At 42.8% G+C, this 23,113-nt stretch overlaps 1 protein-coding gene across 1 annotated transcript in view; it reads left to right on the forward strand.

Moving 5' to 3' along the window:
* DLGAP2 (DLG associated protein 2) overlaps positions 1-23,113 on the forward strand; it is a 716,593-nt gene that overhangs the window by 145,372 nt on the left and 548,108 nt on the right. The window contains exon 2 of the mRNA XM_077811569.1: positions 2,365-2,419. Within this exon, the coding sequence (XP_077667695.1) occupies positions 2,365-2,419 (55 nt within the window). The remainder of the gene's footprint in view (positions 1-2,364; positions 2,420-23,113) is intronic.

The raw sequence follows: 23,113 nt of genomic DNA on the forward strand, positions 1-23,113 counted from the left end.
GCTCGGTGCATCCCTAAACCACTGACTACCAGAAGCCAAGAGTGGAAGACAAGGGGGTTAATCATTTTGTAATGGTCCTGTTTGGTATGCTCTCTGCCAGAGACATGATACTGGGCAAGATAGACCATTGCCGGCCCCAGTATGGCAGCTCTGATGTTCTTAAGTGTATGTATGGGAAAACCAAGGCACAAGGATAAGTCAACATTTTCAAAAGTGATCTCTAATTCTGACCATGATTTTTAGATTCTTGTATCCGGGTGGCAAATGTGGGTAGCCCAAAGTGCAGCAAAGTATGGGATGGTCTAAGGCAGTGTTTCCTAAACTTGGGACGCCGCTTGTTCAGGGAAAGCCCCTGGTGGGCTAGGCCGGTTTGTTTACCTGCCGTGTCTGCAGGTTCGGCCGATCACAGCTCCCACTGGCTGCGGTTCGCTGTGCCCGGCCGATGGGGGCTGCAGGAAGCTGCATCCAGTACATCCCTCCCTTCCTGCAGACCCCATTGGACGGGCACAGTGAACCGCGGCCAGTGGGAGCTGTGATCAGCCAAACCTGAAGACATGGCAGGTAAACAAACCCGCTGGGCCCGCCAGGGGCTTTCCCTGAACAAGCGGCATCCCAAGTTTGGGAAACACTAGTCTAAGGTATCAGGGTGGTCTACCACTGTAAAGCCCTGTTCAATGATCAGACCCTGCTGGGAAGGGGTCAGGTATTTCCTTTATAAGGCTGAGTGTGCTCATTTGGGAGGAGAACTGCAAGAGGGAGGTTGGCTCTTATGACTAGTCCTGGAGTGGAGAGAGGATCACCGAGTGAAAGGTCTTTGGGCCCCTAGCCTGTGTTGATCGGGGAATATTTTTTTTTGTTACTTTGCATGTTTTTTTGTTTGAAATAATGAACTGTGCCCTGAAGAGAGGCCTAGAAGAGACTTGGATGTGGTGTTTATAGTTTTTCCTGGGCTAGGTTCCTAGGTTCTAATTTTAAGAAATGCTAGGAAGCATAACTTAAACTGAAGTCAGTGGGCAATGGGTGCCCAAAGTTAGCACCTCAGCAAATCAAGCCTTAGGTATCTCAAGTCCTATGTCCAGAAAAAGGCCTCTAAAATAAGAGGCCATTTCTTACTGTGGGCATCAGTGGTTTGCCAAAGGTAGGGTTGCCAACTTTGTATTTTTAAAACAAAAAATAAGGGACTGTTTTCTTAGCACCCCTGCCTCACCTCGCCTTCTGATATCATCCTCCTCATCATCATCATTATTAATTATAAATACTACTACAGTGGAACCTCAGAGTTACAAACATCTCGGGAATGGAGGTTGGTTGTAACTGAAATGTTTAACTCTGAACAAATATTATGGCTGTCCTTACAAAAGTTTAAAACTGAACAATAACTTAATACAGCTTTGAAACTTTACTCTGCAGAAGAAAAATGCTGCTTTTAACCATCTTAATTTAAATGAAACAAGCACAGAAACAGTTGCCTTTCCTTGTCAAGTCTGTGTTTGTTTTTTTTAGTGGTTTATGTTTAACACAGTATTGTACATTATTTGCTTTTTTTCTTTCTGCTGCCTGATTGCATACTTCCAGTTCCAGATGAGGTGTGTGGGTGACCAGTCAGCTTGTAACTCAGGTGCTCATAACGCTGAGGTTTTACTGTACTAATAAGCAATACTCACCAACATTCACCAGGGGCATTTCTTGTTGCTGCTTTCAGCACTCATCAGCTCCCAATCTTGTTGTACAGAGATGAAAAAATAAGGAATGTCCCTTGTAATAAGGGACTGTTGTCAACCCTAATTCAAGGTCACATAGTGAATCAGTATCTAAGGGGTGATTAGAATCCACACATCTCCTGGTGCCCAGTCCTTTGCTTTATCCATTCATCATATTACCTCTTCAGAGGTGTCAGAGTAATAGGAGCTGAAGGGGGAATGATTGCCCATTGAGAGAAGATTATACTCTCTATCTATTGATCTGAGTGTTGTTATTTTTTAGTTGAGTTTATTTCTCATATCTTCTTTGCTGCAGTTTGTTAGATGACCTTGAAGACAAGCTATGCAAAATTTTTATGGAGACATACCAGCTCAGGCACTTAATGTTCTTGTCTGTCAATACTTGATGATAAACCCAATATTAAACTCATGGGGAGGTGGGGGTGTATAGTTTTGCAAGGAAGTTGTTGCTGACAGGAGACTACTATCCTCACTGTGGCCATCAGGCGTTTAAAACTCCTATTGACTTCAGCTTTTATACAGCTGAACTTCCACTGAACTGCTGGATTCGCAGAGCATTATAAGAACTATTTCCTTTATGTTGAATAATAAATGTCACCCTTCCCTCAAATAGTAGTAACTCTTTTTTTTTATGTTGCAATAGGTTCTGCCTGGCATTTTGCAGAAGCATTGCTGTATTTTACCAGACAGGAATACAGGTAAACCTCTCCTTTTTAATTTTTTGATCTGTTAATGTGCCTTTCTTGTGAGATGCAGAGAAACATGAAAGCACAATTGTATAAGATTGAAAAGATTTCTTGTTTCTAGAATAGGACTGAAAAGTGAAAAATGAGATTTATTTCGAACAGTAGGTTGATTCCTATGTTTAAGTGATCCGTTTTCAGGTGAAATAGGTTTACAAGTTACGTTCTATTTTTGGCTATTATCTTTGTAGGAAATTGCTAACAGATCTTGCTTTATAAAGTTGAATATGTTAACTCCCGAACTACTTTGCTAGCCAGAAAAATAATAATTATTAATAATACAAAGAGGTTTAACACTGGAGTCCATTTGTGGCTGGGTCCCTGTGGTTCTTAACTTTTCATACTGACATTTGAGTTATAAATACTTGTACTGTATTTATTTAAAGTGTGTTTCTCAATGCATAAAAGAATAGAGTGGAAGATGATGTGAAATTACTAGTTTAGGTAAGTTCTTACTCTTTTGTGTATAGATTATGATGTGGTAAGTTTGACTTTTGAAGAATTATATGGAAGGAAAATCTCAAGGTGAGTGAGAAGAGATATTTGTATCTACCCTGAAAAACAAAATATCAATTTGAAATACATTTATTTCATCAGAAGCCCTTGCTTGAAACCTGGAGTCATCGTAAAACAAGATTTATAAAACATATTAATCCTCATAAATATGGTGAAATTTGGTTGTGTGACAAACTGTGTGAACATTTTAAAATACTTGGAAGTAGTTGTGCATTAATTTCTTAGAGTTTGAGAAAATACACAAACAACAACTCATTTGTGTGATCTGTTGAACATATATCAATGCACAAAGCACTTCCATTTTCTCAAAAAAATAAATTAAAATCTGATTTCTTTCCCTCAGCCTATTTGCATGTAGAACTTGACCCATACATCATGTGACTCATGGGTATATTATTGTAATTAAAGATAAGTTGAAATTTCATTTACATATTTCTTAAACTGCAAGACCTAAAATAATAAAACAAAAATTGTCTTGCCTATCAAATTTGGACATCATTAATAACGTGAACACAGACTGAGTGTAAAAGCCGAAGTTTGTTCATTCCTTCCTTCCTGTTTTCAAACTATCTTGAAAAATTCTGTCAAGATAATGGCTATAATGACAACATTCCATTTGGTGTTTGTTCATTAGTGTATTCTGTATTACTCTGGCTTACTCATAGGGCTTGATCCCGATCCTGTTGAAGTCAATGGTGACATTCACACTGATTTCATTGGTACATAATTGTGTCCTGCAGATATTAAGGCCAAAATTTTCAAAAGTTGATGCCTAAAATTAGGCTTTTGAATTCATCCACTTGGATAAATGGCCCAACTTTCAAAAATGCTGAACACCCACCACTCATTGACCTTTCACAGTCAAGCCCCTTATTTAGGTGCCTTAATGCACCTAGTTTTGAAAAATCTTGGTCTGTGTTTTAGGCGAGAGACACCTGTTTATATTTGGTGACGGGTTTCAGAGTGGTAGCCGTGTTAGTCTGTGTCAGCAAAAAGAATGAGGAGTACTTGTGACACCTTAGACTAACAAATTTATTTGAGCATAAGTTTTCGTGGGCTAAAATCCACTTCATTAGATGCATGCATAGGAAAATACAGTAGGAAGATAGATATTGTGACAAAGTTCCTCCTCTACCTTGGTGGGTCCCGCACTCATTGGCAGATTTGCTCGCCTCCGAGATTCACGACAGCCCTCAGTTTGGCCACTTTCATGGCTCAAATCTGCCATTCACTCAGATAACCTCATCGCTGGCCCGCATGGGGAAAAAGAGAAAAACACCACCTGCAGTCTCTGCTGATCCACCATGTAGGTCAGGGAACAGCCCAGAGACCTCCCCTCTGGTGGAACCCACAGTCCAGGTCAACTCTTGTGTCTGATCACGAGTTGAGAGGTTTGTGGGGAACCTAGGCCCACCCTCTACTCTGGGTTCCAGCTCAGGGCCCTGTGGATTGCAGCTGTCTAGAATGCCTCCTGTAACAGCTGCATGACAGCTACAACTCCCCGGGCTACTTCCCCATGGCCTCCTCCCAGCACCTTCTTTATCCTCACCACAGGACCTTCCTCCTGGTGTCTGATAACCCTTATACTCCTTAGACCTCCAGCAGCACATCCTCTCACTCCCAGCTCCTTACATGCCTCTCCCTAACTGAAGTGAGGTCCTTTTTTAAACCCAGGTGCCCTGATTAGCCAGCCTGTCCTAATTGATTCTAGCAGCTTCTTAATTGGCTCCAGGTGTCCTAATTAGCCTGCCTGGCTTAACTGGTTCCAGCAAGTTCCTGCTTGTTCTGGAACTGCCCCTTCACCTTACCCAGGGAAAAGGGACAGACTTAATCTGGGACTAATATATGCCTTCTATTACTCTTCTGTAGCCATTTAGCCTGACCCTGTCACATCACACATGCTCTCGCTCTCTACAAAAAGGAGGATTCTGCGTGGACTCCTCCTGAAGGTCGAAACAACAGACTGGACTTCTACATAGAGTACTTCCGCTGACGTGCACAGGCTGAAATTGTGGAAAAGCAGCATCACTTGCTCCATAACCTCAGCCATGCAGAACACACTGCCATCCACAGCCTCAGAAACAACTCCTTTGTCAGCCTTTTTGATTATGATGTCAGAGGTGCTGTCGTCCCCATGAATAGGTCGGAATATGAACAAGAGGCTGCTCGGCAGCTCTCCAACACCACATTCTACAAGCCATTACCCTCTGATCCCACTGAGGGTTACCAAAAGAAACTATACCATCTGCTCAAGAAATTCCCTGAAAAAGCACAAGAACAAATCCACCCAGACACACCCCTAGAACCCCAACTAGGGGTATTCTATCTGCTACCCAAGATCCATAAACCTGGAAATCCTGGATGCCCCATCATCTCAGGCATTGGCACCCTGATAGCAGGATTGTCTGGCTATGTAGACTCCCTCCTCAGGCCCTATGCTACCAGCACTCCCAGCTATCTTCGAGACACCACTGACTTCCTGAGGAAACTACAATCCATGGGTGATCTTCCAGAAAACACCATCCTGGCCACTATGGACGCAGAAGCCCTCTACACCAACATTCCACACAAAGATGGACTACAAGCCATCAGGAACAGTATCCCCGATAATGTCACGGCAACCCTGGTGGCTGAACTTTGTGACTTTGTCCTCACCCATAACTGTTTCACATTTGGGGACAATGTATACCTTCAAGTCAGCGGCACTGCTATGGGTACCCTCATGGCCCCACGGTATGCCAACATTTTTTATGGCTGACTTAGAACAACGCTTCCTCAGCTCTCGTTCCCTAATGCCCCTACTCTACTTGTGGTACATTGATGACTTCTTCATCATCTGGATCCATGGAAAAGAAGCCCTTGAGGAATTCCACCATGATTTCAACAATTTCCATCCCACCATCAACCTCAGCCTGGACCAATCTACATGGGATGTCCTATACCGGAAATCTACTGACCACTATACTTACCTACATGCCTCCCAGCTTTCATCCAGACCACAAGATCCACTGTCTACAGCCAAGCACTAAGATACAAGCGCATCTGCTCCAACCCCTCAGACAGAGACAAATACCTACAAGGGTGATGTCATGGTGGGAGTCTGCTATAGACCACCGGATCAGGGGGATGAGGTGGACGAGGCTTTCTTCCCACAACTCACAGAAGTTACTAGATCGCAGGCCCTGGTTCTCATGGGAGACTTCAATCACCCTGATATCTGCTGGGAGAGCAATACAGCGGTGCACAGACAATCCAGGAAGTTTTTAGAAAGTGTAGGGCACAATTTCTTGGTGCAAGTGCTGGAGGAACCAACTAGAGGCGGAGCCCTTCTTGACCTGCTGCTCACAAACCGGGAAGAATTAGTAGGGAAAGCAAAAGTGGATGGGAACCTGGGAGGCAGTGACCATGAGATGGTTGAGTTCAGGATCCTGACACAGGGAAGAAAGAGCAACAGAATACAGACCCTGGACTTCAGAAAAGCAGACTTTGACTCCCTCGGGGAACTGATGGGCAGGATCCCCTGGGAGAATAACATGAGGGGGAAAGGAGTCCAGGAGAGCTGGCTGTATTTCAAGGAATCCTTATTGAGGTTACAGGGACAAACCATCCCGATGTGTAGAAAGAAATGGTAAATATGGCAGGCGACCAGCTTGGCTTAACAGTGAAATCCTTGCTGATCTTAAACATAAAAAAGAAGCTTACAAGAAGTGGAAGATTGGACAAATGGCCAGGGAAGAGAATAAAAATATTGCTCGGGCATGCAGGAGTGAAATCAGGAAGGCCAAATAACACCTGGAGCTGCAGCTAGCAAGAGATGTCAAGAGTAACAAGAAGGGTTTCTTCAGGTATGTTAGCAACAAGAAGAAAGCCAAGGAAAGTGTGGGCCCCTTACTGAATGAGGGAGGCAACCTAGTGACAAAGGATGTGGAAAAAGCTAATGTACTCAATGCTTTTTTTGCCTCTGTCTTCACGAACAAGGTCAGCTCCCAGACTACTGCACTGGGCAGCACATCATGGGGAATAGGTGACCAGCCCTCTGTGGCGAAAGAAGTGGTTAGGGACTATTTAGAAAAGCTGGACGAGCACAAGTCCATGGGGCCGGATGCGCTGCATCCGAGAGTGCTAAAGGAGTTGGCAGATGTGATTGCAGAGCCATTGGCCATTATCTTTGAAAACTCATGGCGATCGGGGGAAGTCCCGGATGACTGGAAAAAGGCTAATGTAGTGCCAATCTTTAAGAAAGGGAAGGAGGAGGATCCTGGGAACTACAGTCAGCCTCACTTCGGTCCCTGGAAAATCAAGGAGCAGGTCCTCAAGGAATCAATCCTGAAGCACTTGGAGGAGAGGAAAGTGATCAGGAAGAGTCAGCATGGATTCACCAAGGGAAGGTCATGCCTGACTAATCTAATTGCCTTCTATGACGAGATAACTGGCTCTGTGGATGAGGGGAAAGCGGTGGACGTGTTGTTCCTTGACTTTAGCAAAACTTTTGACACTGTCTCCCACAGTATTCTTGCCAGCAAGTTAAAGATGTATGGGCTGGATGAATGGACCATAAGGTGGATAGAAAGTTGGCTAGATTGTCAGGCTCAACAGATAGTGATCAATGGCTCCAGGTCCAGTTGGCAGCCAGTATCAAGCAGAGTGCCCCAAAGGTCGGTCCTCAGGCCAGTTTTGTTAAATATCTTCCTTAATGATCTGGAGGATCGTGTGGATTGAACCCTCAGCAACCTTGCCAATGACACTAAACTGGGAGGAGAGGTAGATATGCTGGAGGGTAAGGATAGGATAAAGAGGGACCTAGACAAATTGGAGGATTGGGCCAAAAGAAATCTGATGAGGTTCAACAAGGACAGAAGAATCCCAAGCACCGCTACGGACTAGGGACCGAATGGCTAGGCAGCAGTTCTGCAGAAAAGGACCTAGGGGTTACAGTGGACAAGAAGCTGGATATGAGTCGACAGTGTGCCCTTGTTGCCAAGAAGGCCAATGTCATTTTGGGATGTATAAGTAGGGGCATTGCCAGCAGATCGAGGGATGTGATCGTTCCCCTATATTCGACTTTGGTGAGGCCTCATCTGGAGTACTGTGTCCAGTTTTGGGCCCCACACTACAAGGAAGGATGTGGAAAAATTGGAAAGCGTCCAGAGGAGGGCAACAAAAATGATTAGGGGACTGGAACACATACTTATGAGGAGAGGCTGAGGGAACTGGGATTGTTTACTCTGCGGAAGAGAAGAATGAGGGGGGATTTGAGAGCTGCTTTCAACTACCTGAAAGGGGTTCTAAAGAGGATGGATCTAGACTGTTCTCAGTGGTAGCAGACGACAGAACAAGGAGTGCTGCTGAAGTGAAGAAAGAGATTGACAGAGCTAGAAGAGTACCCAGAAGTCACCTACTGCAGGACAAGCCCAACAAAAAGTAACAGAACGCCACTAGCCGTCACCTTAAGCCCCCAACTAAAACGTCTCCAGTGCATCATCAAGGATCTACAACCGATCCTGAAGGACGACCCATCACTCTCACAGATCTTGGGAGACAGGCCATTCCCTGCTTACTGACAGCCCCCCAACCTGAAACAAACACTCACCAGCAACCACACAACAGAAACACTAACCCAGTAACCTATCCTTGCAACAAAGCCCGTTGCCAACTGTGTCCACATATCTATTCAGGGGACGCCATCATAGGACCTAATCGCATCAGCCACACTATCAGAGGCTTGTTCACCTGCACATCTACCAATGTGATATACGTCATCATGTGCCAGCAATGCCCCTCTGCCATGTACATTGGCCAAACCCGACAGTCTCTACATAAAAGAATAAATGGACACAAATCAGACATCAAGAATTATAACATTCAAAAACCAGCCGGAGAACACGTCAATTTCCCTGGTCACTCGATTACAGACCTAAAATTTGTAATACTACAACAAAAAAACTTCAAAAACAGACTCCAATGAGAAACTGCTGAATTGGAATTCATTTGCAAACTGGACATCATTAAATTAGGCTTGAATAAAGACTGGGAGTGGATGGGTCATTACACTAAGGAAAACTATTTCCCCATGCCTATTTTTTCCCCACTACTGTTACTCAAAACTTGTCAACTGATGGAAATGGGCTATCCTGATTGTCACTACAAGAGGGTGTGTGTGTGTGTGTGTGTGTGTGTGTGTGGTTCCCCTCCTCCTCCCCCCGCTGATAATAGCTCACCTTATGGATCGCTCTTGTTAAAGTGGGTATGGCAACACCCATTTTTTTTCATGTTCTGTGTGTGTACGTGCACACGCGCACACACGCTCCTCTTCCTACTGTATTTTTCCACGGCACGCATCCGATGAGGTGGGTTTTAGCCCACGAAAGCTTATGCTCAGATAAATTCGCTAGTCTCTAAGGTGCCACGAGTTCTCCTCCATTCTTTTTGTTTATATTTGGTGCATCTCATTCATTGTACAGTGTCATTCACATGCAATTTGTATATAAATAACTCCAGTCTTCTGTAATTGCCTTGTGACACTGCTGTACAAACTGCACGCATGTGTGTGGCTGGTATGTCACAATATGCCCAGCTGGTAATTTTTTACACCATTCAGAGCTGCCAGCCGTGCCGAAAGTAAATTTGTGTTCCTAGCTCCCATAACAATGCATAGTATATTTGGAAAATAAAATATGGCAGCAAGCATAATTTTTCTTGCATTTGCTTTCAGGAGGCAATCGAATAGTAAGCAAAGAGGCTGCATGTGCAGCAGTTGGACTCCAGTGAATAAGGGCTAACGAAAACTCAGGGGAAGACCTATATATTGCCTTGATTCGACTCTAGCCAGAGCTGTGGGGTATAGATTGCAGGGCTCATAGAAGGAGAAATTGAGCCTTTGCTAAGCTCTGAATAAAGGGTTCCAGTCAGATACACCAGCAAGGAGAAGTCTTCCCATCTCTCACTGGCTCAACTCTGTTGGCTGGCCCTTGGCAGAGAGTGGAGTTAAGGTTTTCCTTGTTCCACCCTGTCCACTTCCCACACCCTTGCTATCGGTGGAGAACCTGTGTTCTCTCTCTGCTACTGGACTCCTGGTCCTGGCAGACTGTGCTGAGGTAGGGATGTGGCTATGAAGCATAGGAGCTGACTTTTGTTTTTTTTGCCAGTGGGTGCCTCTTCAGAGGTGTGTGTGTGTGTTGGGGGGGGCACTCTACCAGTTTTGGGGGGAGGCTATTTTCAGCATATTTATAAACTTCTTTCATATTCTACTTATTGAATGTGTTTATCATTGCTATCTTTACTATTTTAATGATTCAATTATGAACTACATAATTACGTTATCATGAATTACAGAATATTAAGATCATTGCAATCACCTACAAGCTGTGTTCACTAACCTCCCCGTTTAAAGACATTTATGGCTCACTGTACCTTTTTGGATGAAAGTTTCAGCAATCTTATTTCCATCTAGGTTCCCTGGTATTATTTTGATGCATGTTAAGGACAGCTACATTATTCAGTTGCATCTGTCCCATTGATGACTGGAGATAATTTTTAAGTCTTCTGAAGCAGGAGAATGAGCATTCCGCAGTTCAGGATGATACAAGCACAGTGAGAAGGATTCTTATAAATTTGCAGTACTTGGGAAAACATAGTGCTTCCAGAATACTGCAAATGACTCCAAGATCTTTCTTGATGGGTAACAGCTAATTTAGGCACCATCATTTTGTATGTATTGTTGGAAGTATATTTTGCCATGTGCATTACTTTGCATTTAACACTGAATTTCATCTGCCATTTTGTTGCCAAGTCACCCAGTTTTGTGAGATCCCTTTGTAACTCTTTGCAGTCTGTTTTGGACTTAACTATCTTGAATAATTTTGTACTATCTGCAGACTTTGCCACCTCACTGTTTACTCCTTTTGCAGATCATTGATGAATATGTTGAACAGCACTGATTCCAGACCAGTACAAGCCGCTAGTGGGACACCATTATATACCTCTTTCCATTCTGAAAATGGACCATTTGTTCCTACCCTTTGTTTCTTATCTTTTAACTGGAGTGCCTGGCAATGCTTTCAGGATCATCCAACAACCATTAATTTAATGACAAGCCTTTTGTTATCTTAATCATCCTGTCTCTGATTATAAACAAACCTTCTGCCCCAAGGGCAGAAGATATTAGCAGCAGCACAGAACTCATCAATTCCACACTTTAAGCTCTGATTCCTGGGTACTGAACACCCACTAACTCCCTCCCACCCCCCCATGGGTGTTTCAGCCTCGGAGCATCCACAGAGTTGGCGTCTTTGCTATGAAGGGCTTGGTGACAATGGAGCCCTGAGAAATACCTTACTGGCAAACTTTAGATGCAGGTTTGGGTCCAGATTTTAAACTCCTCCAAAATTTTGAGGGTGCTTGGATTTAGGATGGTCAGACCTTTGCGGCAGAGTGTTGTTTTGTTTTGTTTGTACAGCACTTTGCATGTTGGAGTCTGTGACTGTTGCTCCTTGGCACTATGATGATCCTAATAAATAATAGTGGGGTCCATTTCTGTTTTTTTAAGGGAGGGATGGAGGGACAAAGTGTGTGGGGTAGGGAAGGCATGAAATGAAATACACAAATGTTAAAGGAAAAAAGTTTTTTTTTTTTTTTTAAATGCAGGTACTAGAAAGAGAAGACAAACTAGAGGCTTGGGCTAAAAGAAATCTGATGAGGTTCAACAAGGACAAGTGCAGAGTACTGCATTTAGGACAGAAGAATCCCATGCACCCCTACACACTAGGGACTGGCTGGATAAGCAGCAGTTCTGCCAAAAAGGACCTGTGGATTACAGTGAATGGGAAGCTGGATATGAGTCAACAGTGTAGCCTTCTTGCCAAGAAGGCTACAACAGCATATTGGGCTGTATTAGGAGCATTGCCAGCAGATTGAGGGAAGTGATTATTCCCCTCTATTCAGCACTGATGAGGCCACATCTGGACTATTGCATCCAGTTTTGGGCCCCCACTGCAGAAACGATGTGGACAAACTGGAGAGAGTCCAGCAGAGGGCGATGGAAATTATTAGGAGGCTGGGGCACATGACTTACGAGGAGAGGCTGAGGGAACACGGGTTATTTAGTCCGCAGAAGAGAAGAGTGAGGGGGGGAATTTGATAGCAGCCTTCAACCACCTGAAGCGGGATTCCAAAGAGGATGGAGGTAGGCTGTTCTCAGTGGTGGCAGATGACAGAACAAGGAGTAATGGTCTCAAGTTACAGTGGGGGAGGTCCAGGTTGGATATTAGGAAAAACTATTTCCCTAGGAGGGTGGTAAAGCCCTGGAATGGGTTACCTAGGGAGGTGGTGGAACCTCCATCCTTAGAGGTTTTTAAGGCCTGGCTCAAGAAAGCCCTGGCTGGGATGATTTAGTTGGGATTGGTCCTGCTTTGAGCAGGGGGTTGGAGTAGATGACCTCTTACTATTTGCTCTCCCCAAAGCAGTGCAACATGATCAATCTATTACTTTTGTCTCATCAAGGGTACATTTATGAAATGCAACAACGGTGGTAGGGTAACTGACCTCTGTGTGTATTTTGTGCCGGTTTGATCTGTCAAACCGTGAATTGCTGACATAGATCTAGAACAGATTAAACCAAATCATACAGTCCTCGATGCTCTGTACTACCCTTTCTCATTCCACCTGAGTGGAATACACTGTTCATCTGAGTCCCTCTTATGTAGTTCCACATTTGCTAAGATTGGAATGACTGTTTCCATTACAGGATTCAGAGTAACAGCCGGGTTAGTCTGTATTTGCAAAAAGAAAAGGAGTACTTGTGGCACCTTAGAGACTAACCAATTTATTTGAGCATGAGCTTTCGTGAGCTACAGCTCACTTCATCGGATGCATTCAGTGGAAAATACAGTGGGGAGATTTATATACACAGAGAACATGAAACAATGGGTGTTATCTTACACACTGTAAGGAGAGTGATCACTAAAGATGACCTAATACCAGCAGGAGAGCGGGAGCAGGGAGTGGGGAAGAAAACCTTTTGTAGTGATACGTTGTTTCCATTACAGCCTCCTTAAGAAATATTAATATCTGCTAAACCTTAAATGGGTTGACACCATGCTACGGTGAGCCTTGCTCTCCTCTCCACCTGGTTTAAAACTAGTGATGTCCTCCTGCCCTTCTAAAACCTTGCGGGGAAGTTTATACCTGATTTTGAAGTAAAACATAGGTTTGAAACAGTGTATTGAACTTTATGTGGATAATTTGAGTTTGATAAAGAGTTTGGTTAAAAAAGTTATACAGAAACTCTAGCGAAATATGGATTTATGTGGTGTCATTCTTCATCAATTCAATTTCCAGCTTTTGCTATTCATTATTGTATTTTCACAGAACAGTAAAACTCTCATTATTCTGTGTTTATGTCCACTTTCATTTTCATGTGGCCATTACATGGGCTAAAATCACATCAGTCATACTCTGTTTGGATGTTCTTTGTTTTACAAAACTGATGGTTTCTACCTGATGATAAACTGGCACAGATGTAGTATTAGGGACACCACAGTGGTGACCATCTACTTCTTTAGCCAAAGTAGTTAGCTAAGAAAATGCTATTTCACTTCCTTCCCCCCGCCCCTCCCCAATTTATTTGAACAGCAAATACTTGCTAGGAGAAAATCTAAGGTAGATTTTTAAAATAATTCCTATATTCAGATGTAATTTTGTTTATACTTGACTTAACTAAAGAAATTAAACTTGCGCGCTTGCCTCTGAAAAGTAGATCTACATTCATTTATCATTTGGTTTAGCTGCTTTTGTTAGAGTTTTGGATCAGGATTCGGGAAAGTGTGCAGGTTTTGCCGTTATTATATTAACCAGTGGTTTATTATTAATTTATTATTTATTTTTAAATGAGTGATCTGAATGGCTGGTAAATGTTCCAAATCCATGGACTTGATAGGGTTGCCACCTATCAGGTTTTACCCGGACAGTCTGGTTTTGGCTTCTGTGACCAGGTGTACTTGACTTGTGTAGCAGCCAGTACGACTTCTCAGAGAGCATAACACTACAGAGTTTAGGAACCAAAACACTATACCAATAACAAAATAGGCTTTTACTTGTATATTTAAATGCATGGCTAATTATAGTGGATTTTGCCCAGTGCCCTCTTTAAGAGGGAATCATAGAAACAATACATCCACTGCTTTCCCTCCATAGAAGGCGATTAGATTAGTCAGGCATGACCTTCCCTTGGTGAATCCATGCTGACTGTTCCTGGTCACTTTCCTCTCCTCCAAGTGCTTCAGGATTGATTCCTTGAGGACCTGCTCCATGATTTTTCCGGGGACTGAGGTGAGGCTGACTGACCTGTAGTTCCCAGGATCCTCCTTCTTCCCTTTTTTAAAGATGGGCACTACATTAGCCTTTTTCCAGTCATCCGGGACTTCCCCCGATCGCCATGAGTTTTCAAAGATAATGACGGCTGTGACTGCAGAGCCATTGGCCAACTCCTTTAGCACTCTTGGATGCAACACATCCGGCCCCATGGACTTGTGCACGTCCAGCTTTTCTAAATAGTCCCTAACCACTTCTTTCGCCACAGAGGGCTGGCCCGCTACTCCCCATGCTGTGTTGCCCAGTGCAGCAGTCTGGGAGCTGACCTTGTTCATGAAGACAGAGGCAAAAAATGCATTGAGTACATTAGCTTTTTCCACTTCCTCTGTCACTAGGTTGCCTCCCTCATTCAGTAAGGGGCCCACACGTTCCTTGGCTTTCTTCTTGTTGCCAACATACCTGAAGAAACCCTTCTTGTTACTCTTAACATCTCTTGCTAGCTGCAGCTCCAGGTGCGATTTGGCCCTCCTGATTTCATTCCTACATGCCTGAGCAACATTTTTATACTCTTCCCTGGTCATATGTCCAATCTTCCACTTCTTGTAAGCTTCTTTTTTGCGTGTAAGATCCGCAAGGATTTCACTGTTCAGCCAAGCTGGTCGCCTGCCATATTTACTATTCTTTCTACACATCGAGATGGTTTGTCCCTGTAACCTCAATAGGGATTCTTTGAAATACAGCTAGCTTTCCTGGACTCCTTTCCCCCTCATGTTGTTCTCCCAGGGGATCCTACCCATCAGTTCCCTGAGGGAGTCAAAGTCTGCTTTCCTGAAGTTCAGGGTCCGTATTCTGCTGGTTACCTTTCTTCCCTGTGTCAGGATCCTGAACTCGACCAACTCATGGTCACTGCCTCCCAGATTCCCATCCACTTTTGCTTCCCCTACTAATTCTTCCCGGTTTGTGAGCAGCAGGTCAAGAAAAGCTCTCCCCCTAGTTGGCTCCTCCAGCACTTGCACCAGGAAATTGTCCCCTACATTTTCCCCAAAACTTCCTGGATTGTCTGTGCACCGCTGTATTGCTCTCCTAGCAGATATCAGGGTGATTGAAGTCGCCCATAAGAACCAGGGCGTGCGATCTAGTAGCTTCTGCAAGTTGCCGGAAGAAAGCCTCATCCCCCTGGTCCGGTGGTCTATAGTAGACTCCCACCACTACATCACTCTTAATCCAGAGACACTCAGGTTTTTCTGCAGTTTCATACCGGAGCTCTGAGCAGTCATACTGCTCCCTTACATACAGTGCTACTCCCCCACCTTTTCTGTCCTGCCTGTCGTTCCTGAACAGTTTATAACCATCCATGACAGTACTCCAGTCATGTGAATAATACTTTTCTGCCTCAATTTTACATATGAGGAAATGGAGGAAGTTAAATTCCCTGCCAGTTTCAGACAGAAATCTGTGGCAGGGCTAAGGACAGAACCCAGACCTGTTGACAAGTCCTTTTTTGCTTTAGTCATAATACTTCCCTTTGCTTAAAATCTATAGCTGGGTTTTGAAACCAGATCTTGTAGACTTCTCCTGCTGTCTGCCTGCTGAGTTCTACAAGTGTTCTCATTCAGCTGCTCAGCTGTAGACTGCCTGCTGGTACTTTCCAGCCCTGTTTCCATGGAAATAGGAATTAGAGGGGTGAAAACAAAGCAAGGATAAGTACTTTCTTAATCTTCTATCTAATCCAGAAGTTCCCAAACCATGGTCTCTAGATTGCTTTGCTCTGCTCTTTATTTCCTCCTGTCAAATTTCATTAATAGAAGCTAAAAATACATGAAATATATCCTCCATATTATTGTCATGAAAGTAATTGCTGTATTTGGCCTAGGTATGTATGGGATCATCACTGGGACAGGAAAAGGATTGTGTAGCCATGAAGGGGAGGGGAAGTAGGCAGTAGTGAATGGGAGGGGTGGTGCTCAGTAAAACAATTGCTTTGTCAAGACGTACGGTTATGAAAAACTTTGAGATGCATGGATTCCTGCATTGTGGTCTGTGGTGTACTGGCTTTAATTGAAGCCACGTATGCCCTTCTGAGGGCTCAGAAGGGCAGAATTCAGCCTCTATATGGATTTATTTTCTTTTGAGTTTGATAAATATGCATTTCATAATTTACATGGAGTCTATCTCAACTGCATTTAAAAAAAACACATTGCTGTACAAGAAACAATTTTTGGAAAAATGATAATTTTTTTTTTTTGTCTGAAGAGACCTATATCAAAATTCCTTAAATTGTGACATCAGTGAATTTTGGCACTTTGAGAATCTAATGCAAGATCCTTTTGAAACCTAAAGATCCATTATTTTTTCTCCTTTCCACTCCTGCTCTCTTTGAATTGTTTTATATTGCTTTTCCACTATTGGGGAAACACAGGGAGACAGAAATAAATCTGTTAGCCTTCAAGGTGCCACCGGACTCCTTGTTGTTTTTTGTGGATACAGACTAACAGAACTACCCCCTGATACAAAGAGGCTAGCCATTAAGAGAGACATGTCTTCCTCATTCCCCACGGTTGTTGCACCTGTTTCCCCAAGCTGTGCATCGCATCAACCCTTCTTTTAGTGGAGGAGGGCTGGGGACAGCAGGCTCTGAAGCTGAGTGTTTCTTGATTAGCCAAAAGGGATTACTGAAGCATCCACCTAGGGACTGACTGTGCTTCCTGTATAAAAACTCCTTATTCTAGCAACCTTCAATCTTGGGGGGGGAACTCAAGTAAAGATTTTAGTCCATGTTAAACTTCCTATAAAAGCTGTTTATTTTGGTCGATCAGGGATCCTCACTACTTCTGTTTCCAGATGTACTATGCTACAACACAGCCATCTTTATTATAAATGCACACTTTTACAAAATAAACATCCTTATTTTATTTTCAAATGTATCCTACCCCCTCAACCTCTTTATGATAGGCTAAGTTGCCTATTTAGTAGCGTGGAAAAGATACAAAGTGTGGCAAGAGACCACTCTGACTTAATCAGGAGATCTTCAATGATCTGAAACTCAAAAAACTCCTCTGACAACCAAGTTCCTGTTTCTCTGCCCCCTCCCCTCCAGAGCCCAGCTGGAGGGTCATTCACCCACAACCCTTCTCCTCCCCAGCCAATACACCTGAACTCCCTACCCTCCTGACCAGCCCTGGGGGCCCCCTTGCCCAGATACCTACCCCCTCCCCCTAGAGCCCAGCTGCAGGGCCCCCCTTGCCCAGATACTCTCTCCCCTCCCCCAAAAAGCCCCTTTCTCCCAGAGCCCAGCCATGGCTCCCTCAGCCGAGACAAAGGCTCCCTCTCCCCCCAGAGCCCAGGCATGCCCCCCCCCATCCTATGATTCTATATCTTCGCAGCACTACACTTGCAGAGGAAGCAGTACTCTCCTAAGGACCAATTCACTTTTTAAAGGAAATGCAACCTAAGAAGTGGGAATACAATGATCTTTTTAAAATAAAAAAAAGGGAGCAGAAAATTGAGGTATGTGGTAAAGATGGTATAATAGGATTTTAACTCTCCTGATCAGTAGGTTTCATATGAGTTAAAGCATGTCTTTTTTCAAAAAGCTGTATGAAGGCACCTGGTTACTGTATTGACAGAATGTTGCCAGAGTACTAGCTTGGTTCGACATTCTCTTCTTCACCATCTGCATGAAATCATTGGTTAGCTGCTGAGACAACATGGGCTGAATTACCAGCAGTATGCAGACTAGACCAGGCTCTAAATTTCCTATGTGAATAACGTCATCCTGAGTTTTCCCAATGTCTACATAAGAACAGCACCTGGATAAAGTGCAGCTGGCAAAGCCCAAAATCTGGCACGATGAAAGTGATGCTGGTAGGAAGGGGGGAAAGTTTATTACTCCTATTAGTGTGGCACCTAGGCTCTCTAGCCTCTATTTGTAATACGCTGATTGTAAAGTGCATTTGCATCATCAAGGTCCCTTTGGACTCCTCAGTGCTGCTGGATGTCAAAATAGTCATCACTGTGAACATTTGAAGTTCCATCTGTGACTGGTCAGAAGACTACTGCGGTCCCCACGTGAACCCAGAGTGGCTTTTTGACCTCCTGTAGTGTGAAGATATAGAGGTTTATTAGTCTGCTATTGCCTTCAAGCTAAGGGACCAGATCCATTTTCTCAAGCAGCAGCAGTTCCTGTCTTCAGATCTATAGCTTCAGAATTCAATCCACACAGACAGACTTAACCAAGGTGGTGGTTGTGCATACATTCATGACCTCTAGGCCTAAATATTGTAATTTTATTACATCTAGGAATGAAATCTATCACCCTGGAAAACCTCAAACTGGTACAAACCCCAGATGCCCATTTGCTAAGTAACGCAGGTGTGCTTTGAACACATCACCCCACTGCCAAGTCTTTGTACAGGCTCCCTGTTGAATGCAGAGTCCAGTCCAAGGTTTCTCACATGACAGTCAAATCCCTCCATGTGATTGGTACTAGTTATACTTCCCCATCTGTGACCATGACCTTCCCCACAAAAGTTATGTTTCCCCAAACCCATAAGTCTGTGGATGTATAGGGGGAGTTTTTTGTGTATGGGAGACAGCCATCTCTGGATTACAGCACTCACTCTCACAAGAGACCAGAATGTGCACTAGCTTCACCCCTTTCTGCATTAAAAATAAAACCCATATCTCTGACTCAGCTTTCCCACAATAATCTTAGCATATACACAATTAGACCCAGATGCAAAAGGGGAAAAAATCTACTAGTTTACTCAAGATTAATCCTACAGGCAGAATGGGAGGGAGGGAGTGTTGTTGTTGTCTTCTTTCAGGCAGTGATGGAGGCTACTTAATTATGTAGCTAGGAAAGTCTATCCAAAACATAGCATCTCCGGGGAAGAGGAAGATGAGAAGAAGGAAAAGAAGAAAAGAAAACACTACCTTGCTCTATATTTCTGACATAATTAATAGAGAATTCCTAATGTATACAAGTAAGCACCTCAAAAAAGAGGAAAAAATATATACAATAAGTAACACAAACTGCACACAACTGCTAATAGTTATAATATAGTTAGAGGGTAACTATTAAGCTAAATGAAAACAGCAGGTTAAAAAGAATGATTGATTTCAATAAGCCAGAGATTTGTTTATTGACTGGTTCAGTTTATTTGCTAAATAAGTATTCAGGCAGTACCTATATCACATTAGAAGAAGTTTACTTTATGAGGTCATTCTTTTGAGTGGGAGTTGTGTGGATAAAGCATTGAAGTCCAGGGCCAAAATGCATGGCATGCCAATACAGTGCAGTATGTGGGCAGAGTCAAAGGAAGCATGTAACTGAGAACAGAAAATCAAACAATGGAAATTCCTTGTCAATTTCAAGTCAATAAGGTAAAATTCTTGTGTATATACATGGTAAAATATTAGTCCTTACCATATTGTGGAATAGCTACCAATTAATGGCAAGGAGAAAAGAGTTTTCATAGGTCTCAAGGAATCAGAATAGGTAATGCCAAAGGAGACTTAGGGCTCATTGATTCTGCATAGGTGCAGAAGTCTGTGCTGGCATTTTCTTCCCACTGCCAAATCCGGGTCCCATTATAAGCAAACCAGAAATGATCTTCTGACCTATGTAAGACAACAGGAAATGTTCAAGTGAGATCTGCATTTCCTGTTTCAATATTATCTGATTGCTTGCCAGATGTGAAGAGGTGACTTGGAAGTACTTTCAAGATACTGTGTCTGCAAACACAGGTGCAGAGTGAGAATGTGCTAACAGCTCCTATTTCATCAATAAGAAGCAAAAGAAACAAGTGAAGGCGAGAAGGAACCATTACTCTCCTGATCCTCTACTGCTTTTCTAGCACCTGGGTTCTAGTCTGTGACTTCTTTCTTTTGCCAGTGATTTTTATCTATGTTTTGAAGAGCAGGAAGATACATTCTTAAGGCAAAGAATAAGATGGGGAGAACCCAAGTATGCAGGGAAAGGGAAACACAAGCTCAACTTCTGAAGGGAACTTGCAAGTCTCTCTGTCACCAAAGAAGCATGGGAGCTTTCCTCTAATTATACCCATTTTCTAGAGGATCTGAGAAGAGAAGTCCTCCTTCATCAAAGAATACATACAAGGGGCCCTCAGAGCGTGGGGACATTTTTCTGATTATATTTTTTTTCTAGCTTATTCCTTTTACATAAATTTCCCTTCACTTCCCATTTCATCTCCTATTACTAAAAACTGTAGAATTATATTGTTATTAATCAAAATGTGAGGATTAAAAAAACAAACAAGCTATAGTTACCCTATAAGTTTAAAAGGACTTTGCTAAATTTGCATAGCTTTACTTGTAACCTTGGCTGGCTTGGTTTTACAGTCCTTTTGGATACTATTGTATAATAATACAATAATAGTCACCAGTGCCTGCAGTCATCTACCATAGGTAGTACTGTAATTTGTCTCCTTTTCATTGTGATAGGAAATGGCAGATGTTTCTGCATTATAATGTGTATCATGATAGATATTGTTACTGGTGGTTATTGTATAGCCCATGCTGTGCACTATGTATGATATGAAACCCTGTGATAGTTTGCACAGATGATGGTTAGTTCTTTCAGTAGAGGTTTGTCAGTAATGAGGACCTGCAGCTGCACCTGCCTGGTCATTGGGCAGCCAATGAGTGCACCTGGGCCACAGCAAAACCACTTCATTGGCTAAGGCAGTAAGGTGGCTTGCTCTTGAACCCAGCAGCTGCGGAGGACCAGGGGCTGCTTAACACATATGCTTGCAGATTCTAAGCCTTCTTATGTTGGCCTCACTCCAAGCCCTGCACCCAGCCTTGCTCTTGCCTAGACCCTGCCTTGCACCTGGCCTTGTTCCAGTCTTATTCCAGCCTTGCTCCTGCTTGAAACCAGCCCTGCTCCTGTCTTCCCTGACTCCAGATAACCCAGTTCTGACCTTCAGCTCCAATTCCTGACTGACTCTGCCTTGATCATGGGCTCTGGCATTCAGACTCTGACCACTAGGCTGACTCCTACTCTAACCAGTAGGCCTTACTCCTGCTCTGACAGTTAGGCCTGACTGCCTAAGACCCAGTCTCCTGACAGTCTCCAAACAATCTCCTAAGTAGCTGAAGAACCAAGAGGGAGCAGAAAATTTATTCATTCCCTCATAACATTCTCCCTCCTGTAAAATCAGTAAAGAAAAACATCTGGCAAAAGACATCTTTTATGGTGAAATATTCAAAATTTAACCTTTAGATGGGCAAGCATAACAATTTGCACAGAATCACGTGCACACTTGCTAGTGCATGCAGGTGATAACATATATCGTTTACTCCATTTAATTCAAACAAGCAAAAAACTATATTAGAAGAATATTAAAACTGTGTGGTTAAACATTCAAATCAGGAAGTGCCAGTGAGTGTCAACTGCTGGAGCAGCTATGAGAGAAAAACAGCTGAGAGCTGTGTGGCTCACTCCCCTGCCTGCCCAATCCAAACATCACTGGGGTTGTAGCTATAGCTCATAACTATATTCCGCTGATAGCGGCCTCAGTGGGTGAACCAGCTGTGGCTTGAGGGCTGCATATTGTAGATGGTTTGTCAGACCTGATTTCAGAGCCCTGATGGCATTTGTGGACAGTTTTAAACTATATTATCTCAGTGCCTCCTTTTAAAATCTGTAAGGGCCAGTCCTTCTTACTCTGTCATTAAAATTTTACATGAGCCTGGAATTTCCATGTCAAGTATAGCCTGAACAATGCAGGAGGTTCCGGTTGATAGAATTCTAATTCATGAACGACCTTCACAAATATATTTGGAGGTGGTGAGTCACTGAAGTCTGCCCACAGTGCATAAGAAATTACGTCACAATTAAACTGTAGGTGATATAAATATAAGGGTAAAAAAATATCAAAATCCGCCTCAAACTAAACGGGAATGAATTTTTAAAATAAAATTCTTCAGGCTGTGTTCAGTCTATAACACTCTCGCGTCCCCAGTTGATTTTCTTGTATTTTAAATAACTTCTTCACAGCTGATGATTCTCTCCCATTTAATGGGAAAAAAATCCTTCTTTAAAATGTTTTTAAAGAGATTAAATGTACCCCTTTTTCATGTTTCAACTCAATCTTTAGTGACTGTGAAGACTTAGAAATAATGTACAGTAATAAGCACTTACATATTAGGACTAGTGAACCATGTATTGTGGCATAAATGCCTACAACAAATTTATATGCCAGGTGTGTGTATATATACATATATGCACTAACTATATACTATAATGATTCATTTAAAAAAAATCATTTGAATTTGTTGCCCACTACTGAAATTTTCTAACTCCATCTTGTTTCTATGGAAACTGTTATAGTAAGAAGATACAGTAAACATGTACTGCATTATATGAGTCTTCTTTATAGTGTATTCATTTGATTAATATCCATCCAAATTGTTCCAATGACAGGTGCTATATGTGTTACTGTGCTGCCATCCAACATGCAGTATTCTTTTTTTCTTTCCACTGTGGCTAAATCCATGCTAACATATGTGGTGCTTTCACTTTGGTGGTTGATCACCCTCACAAGTAAGTGATGGGATTGTATATACCAGTGGTTTATACTAGTGATAATCAGAATTTTTCTCCAGAATCTTTGACAGAAAATACCATTTTCATCAAAATAAATATATTTTACAAAATGTCGATTTCAGTGAAAATTCCCACAATTTTTTAAAAATGAAAAATGTTCATTTTTGGGAGCTGTTTGTTCACTTCCCGACATGTTCATTTTCTTCCCATACAGTGCTAACAGAAGACACTTTCATCTGGAAAAGGAAAGATAT

Source organism: Eretmochelys imbricata, chromosome 3 (assembly GCF_965152235.1).
Source record: "Eretmochelys imbricata isolate rEreImb1 chromosome 3, rEreImb1.hap1, whole genome shotgun sequence".
Lineage (NCBI taxonomy): Eukaryota > Metazoa > Chordata > Testudines > Cheloniidae > Eretmochelys > Eretmochelys imbricata.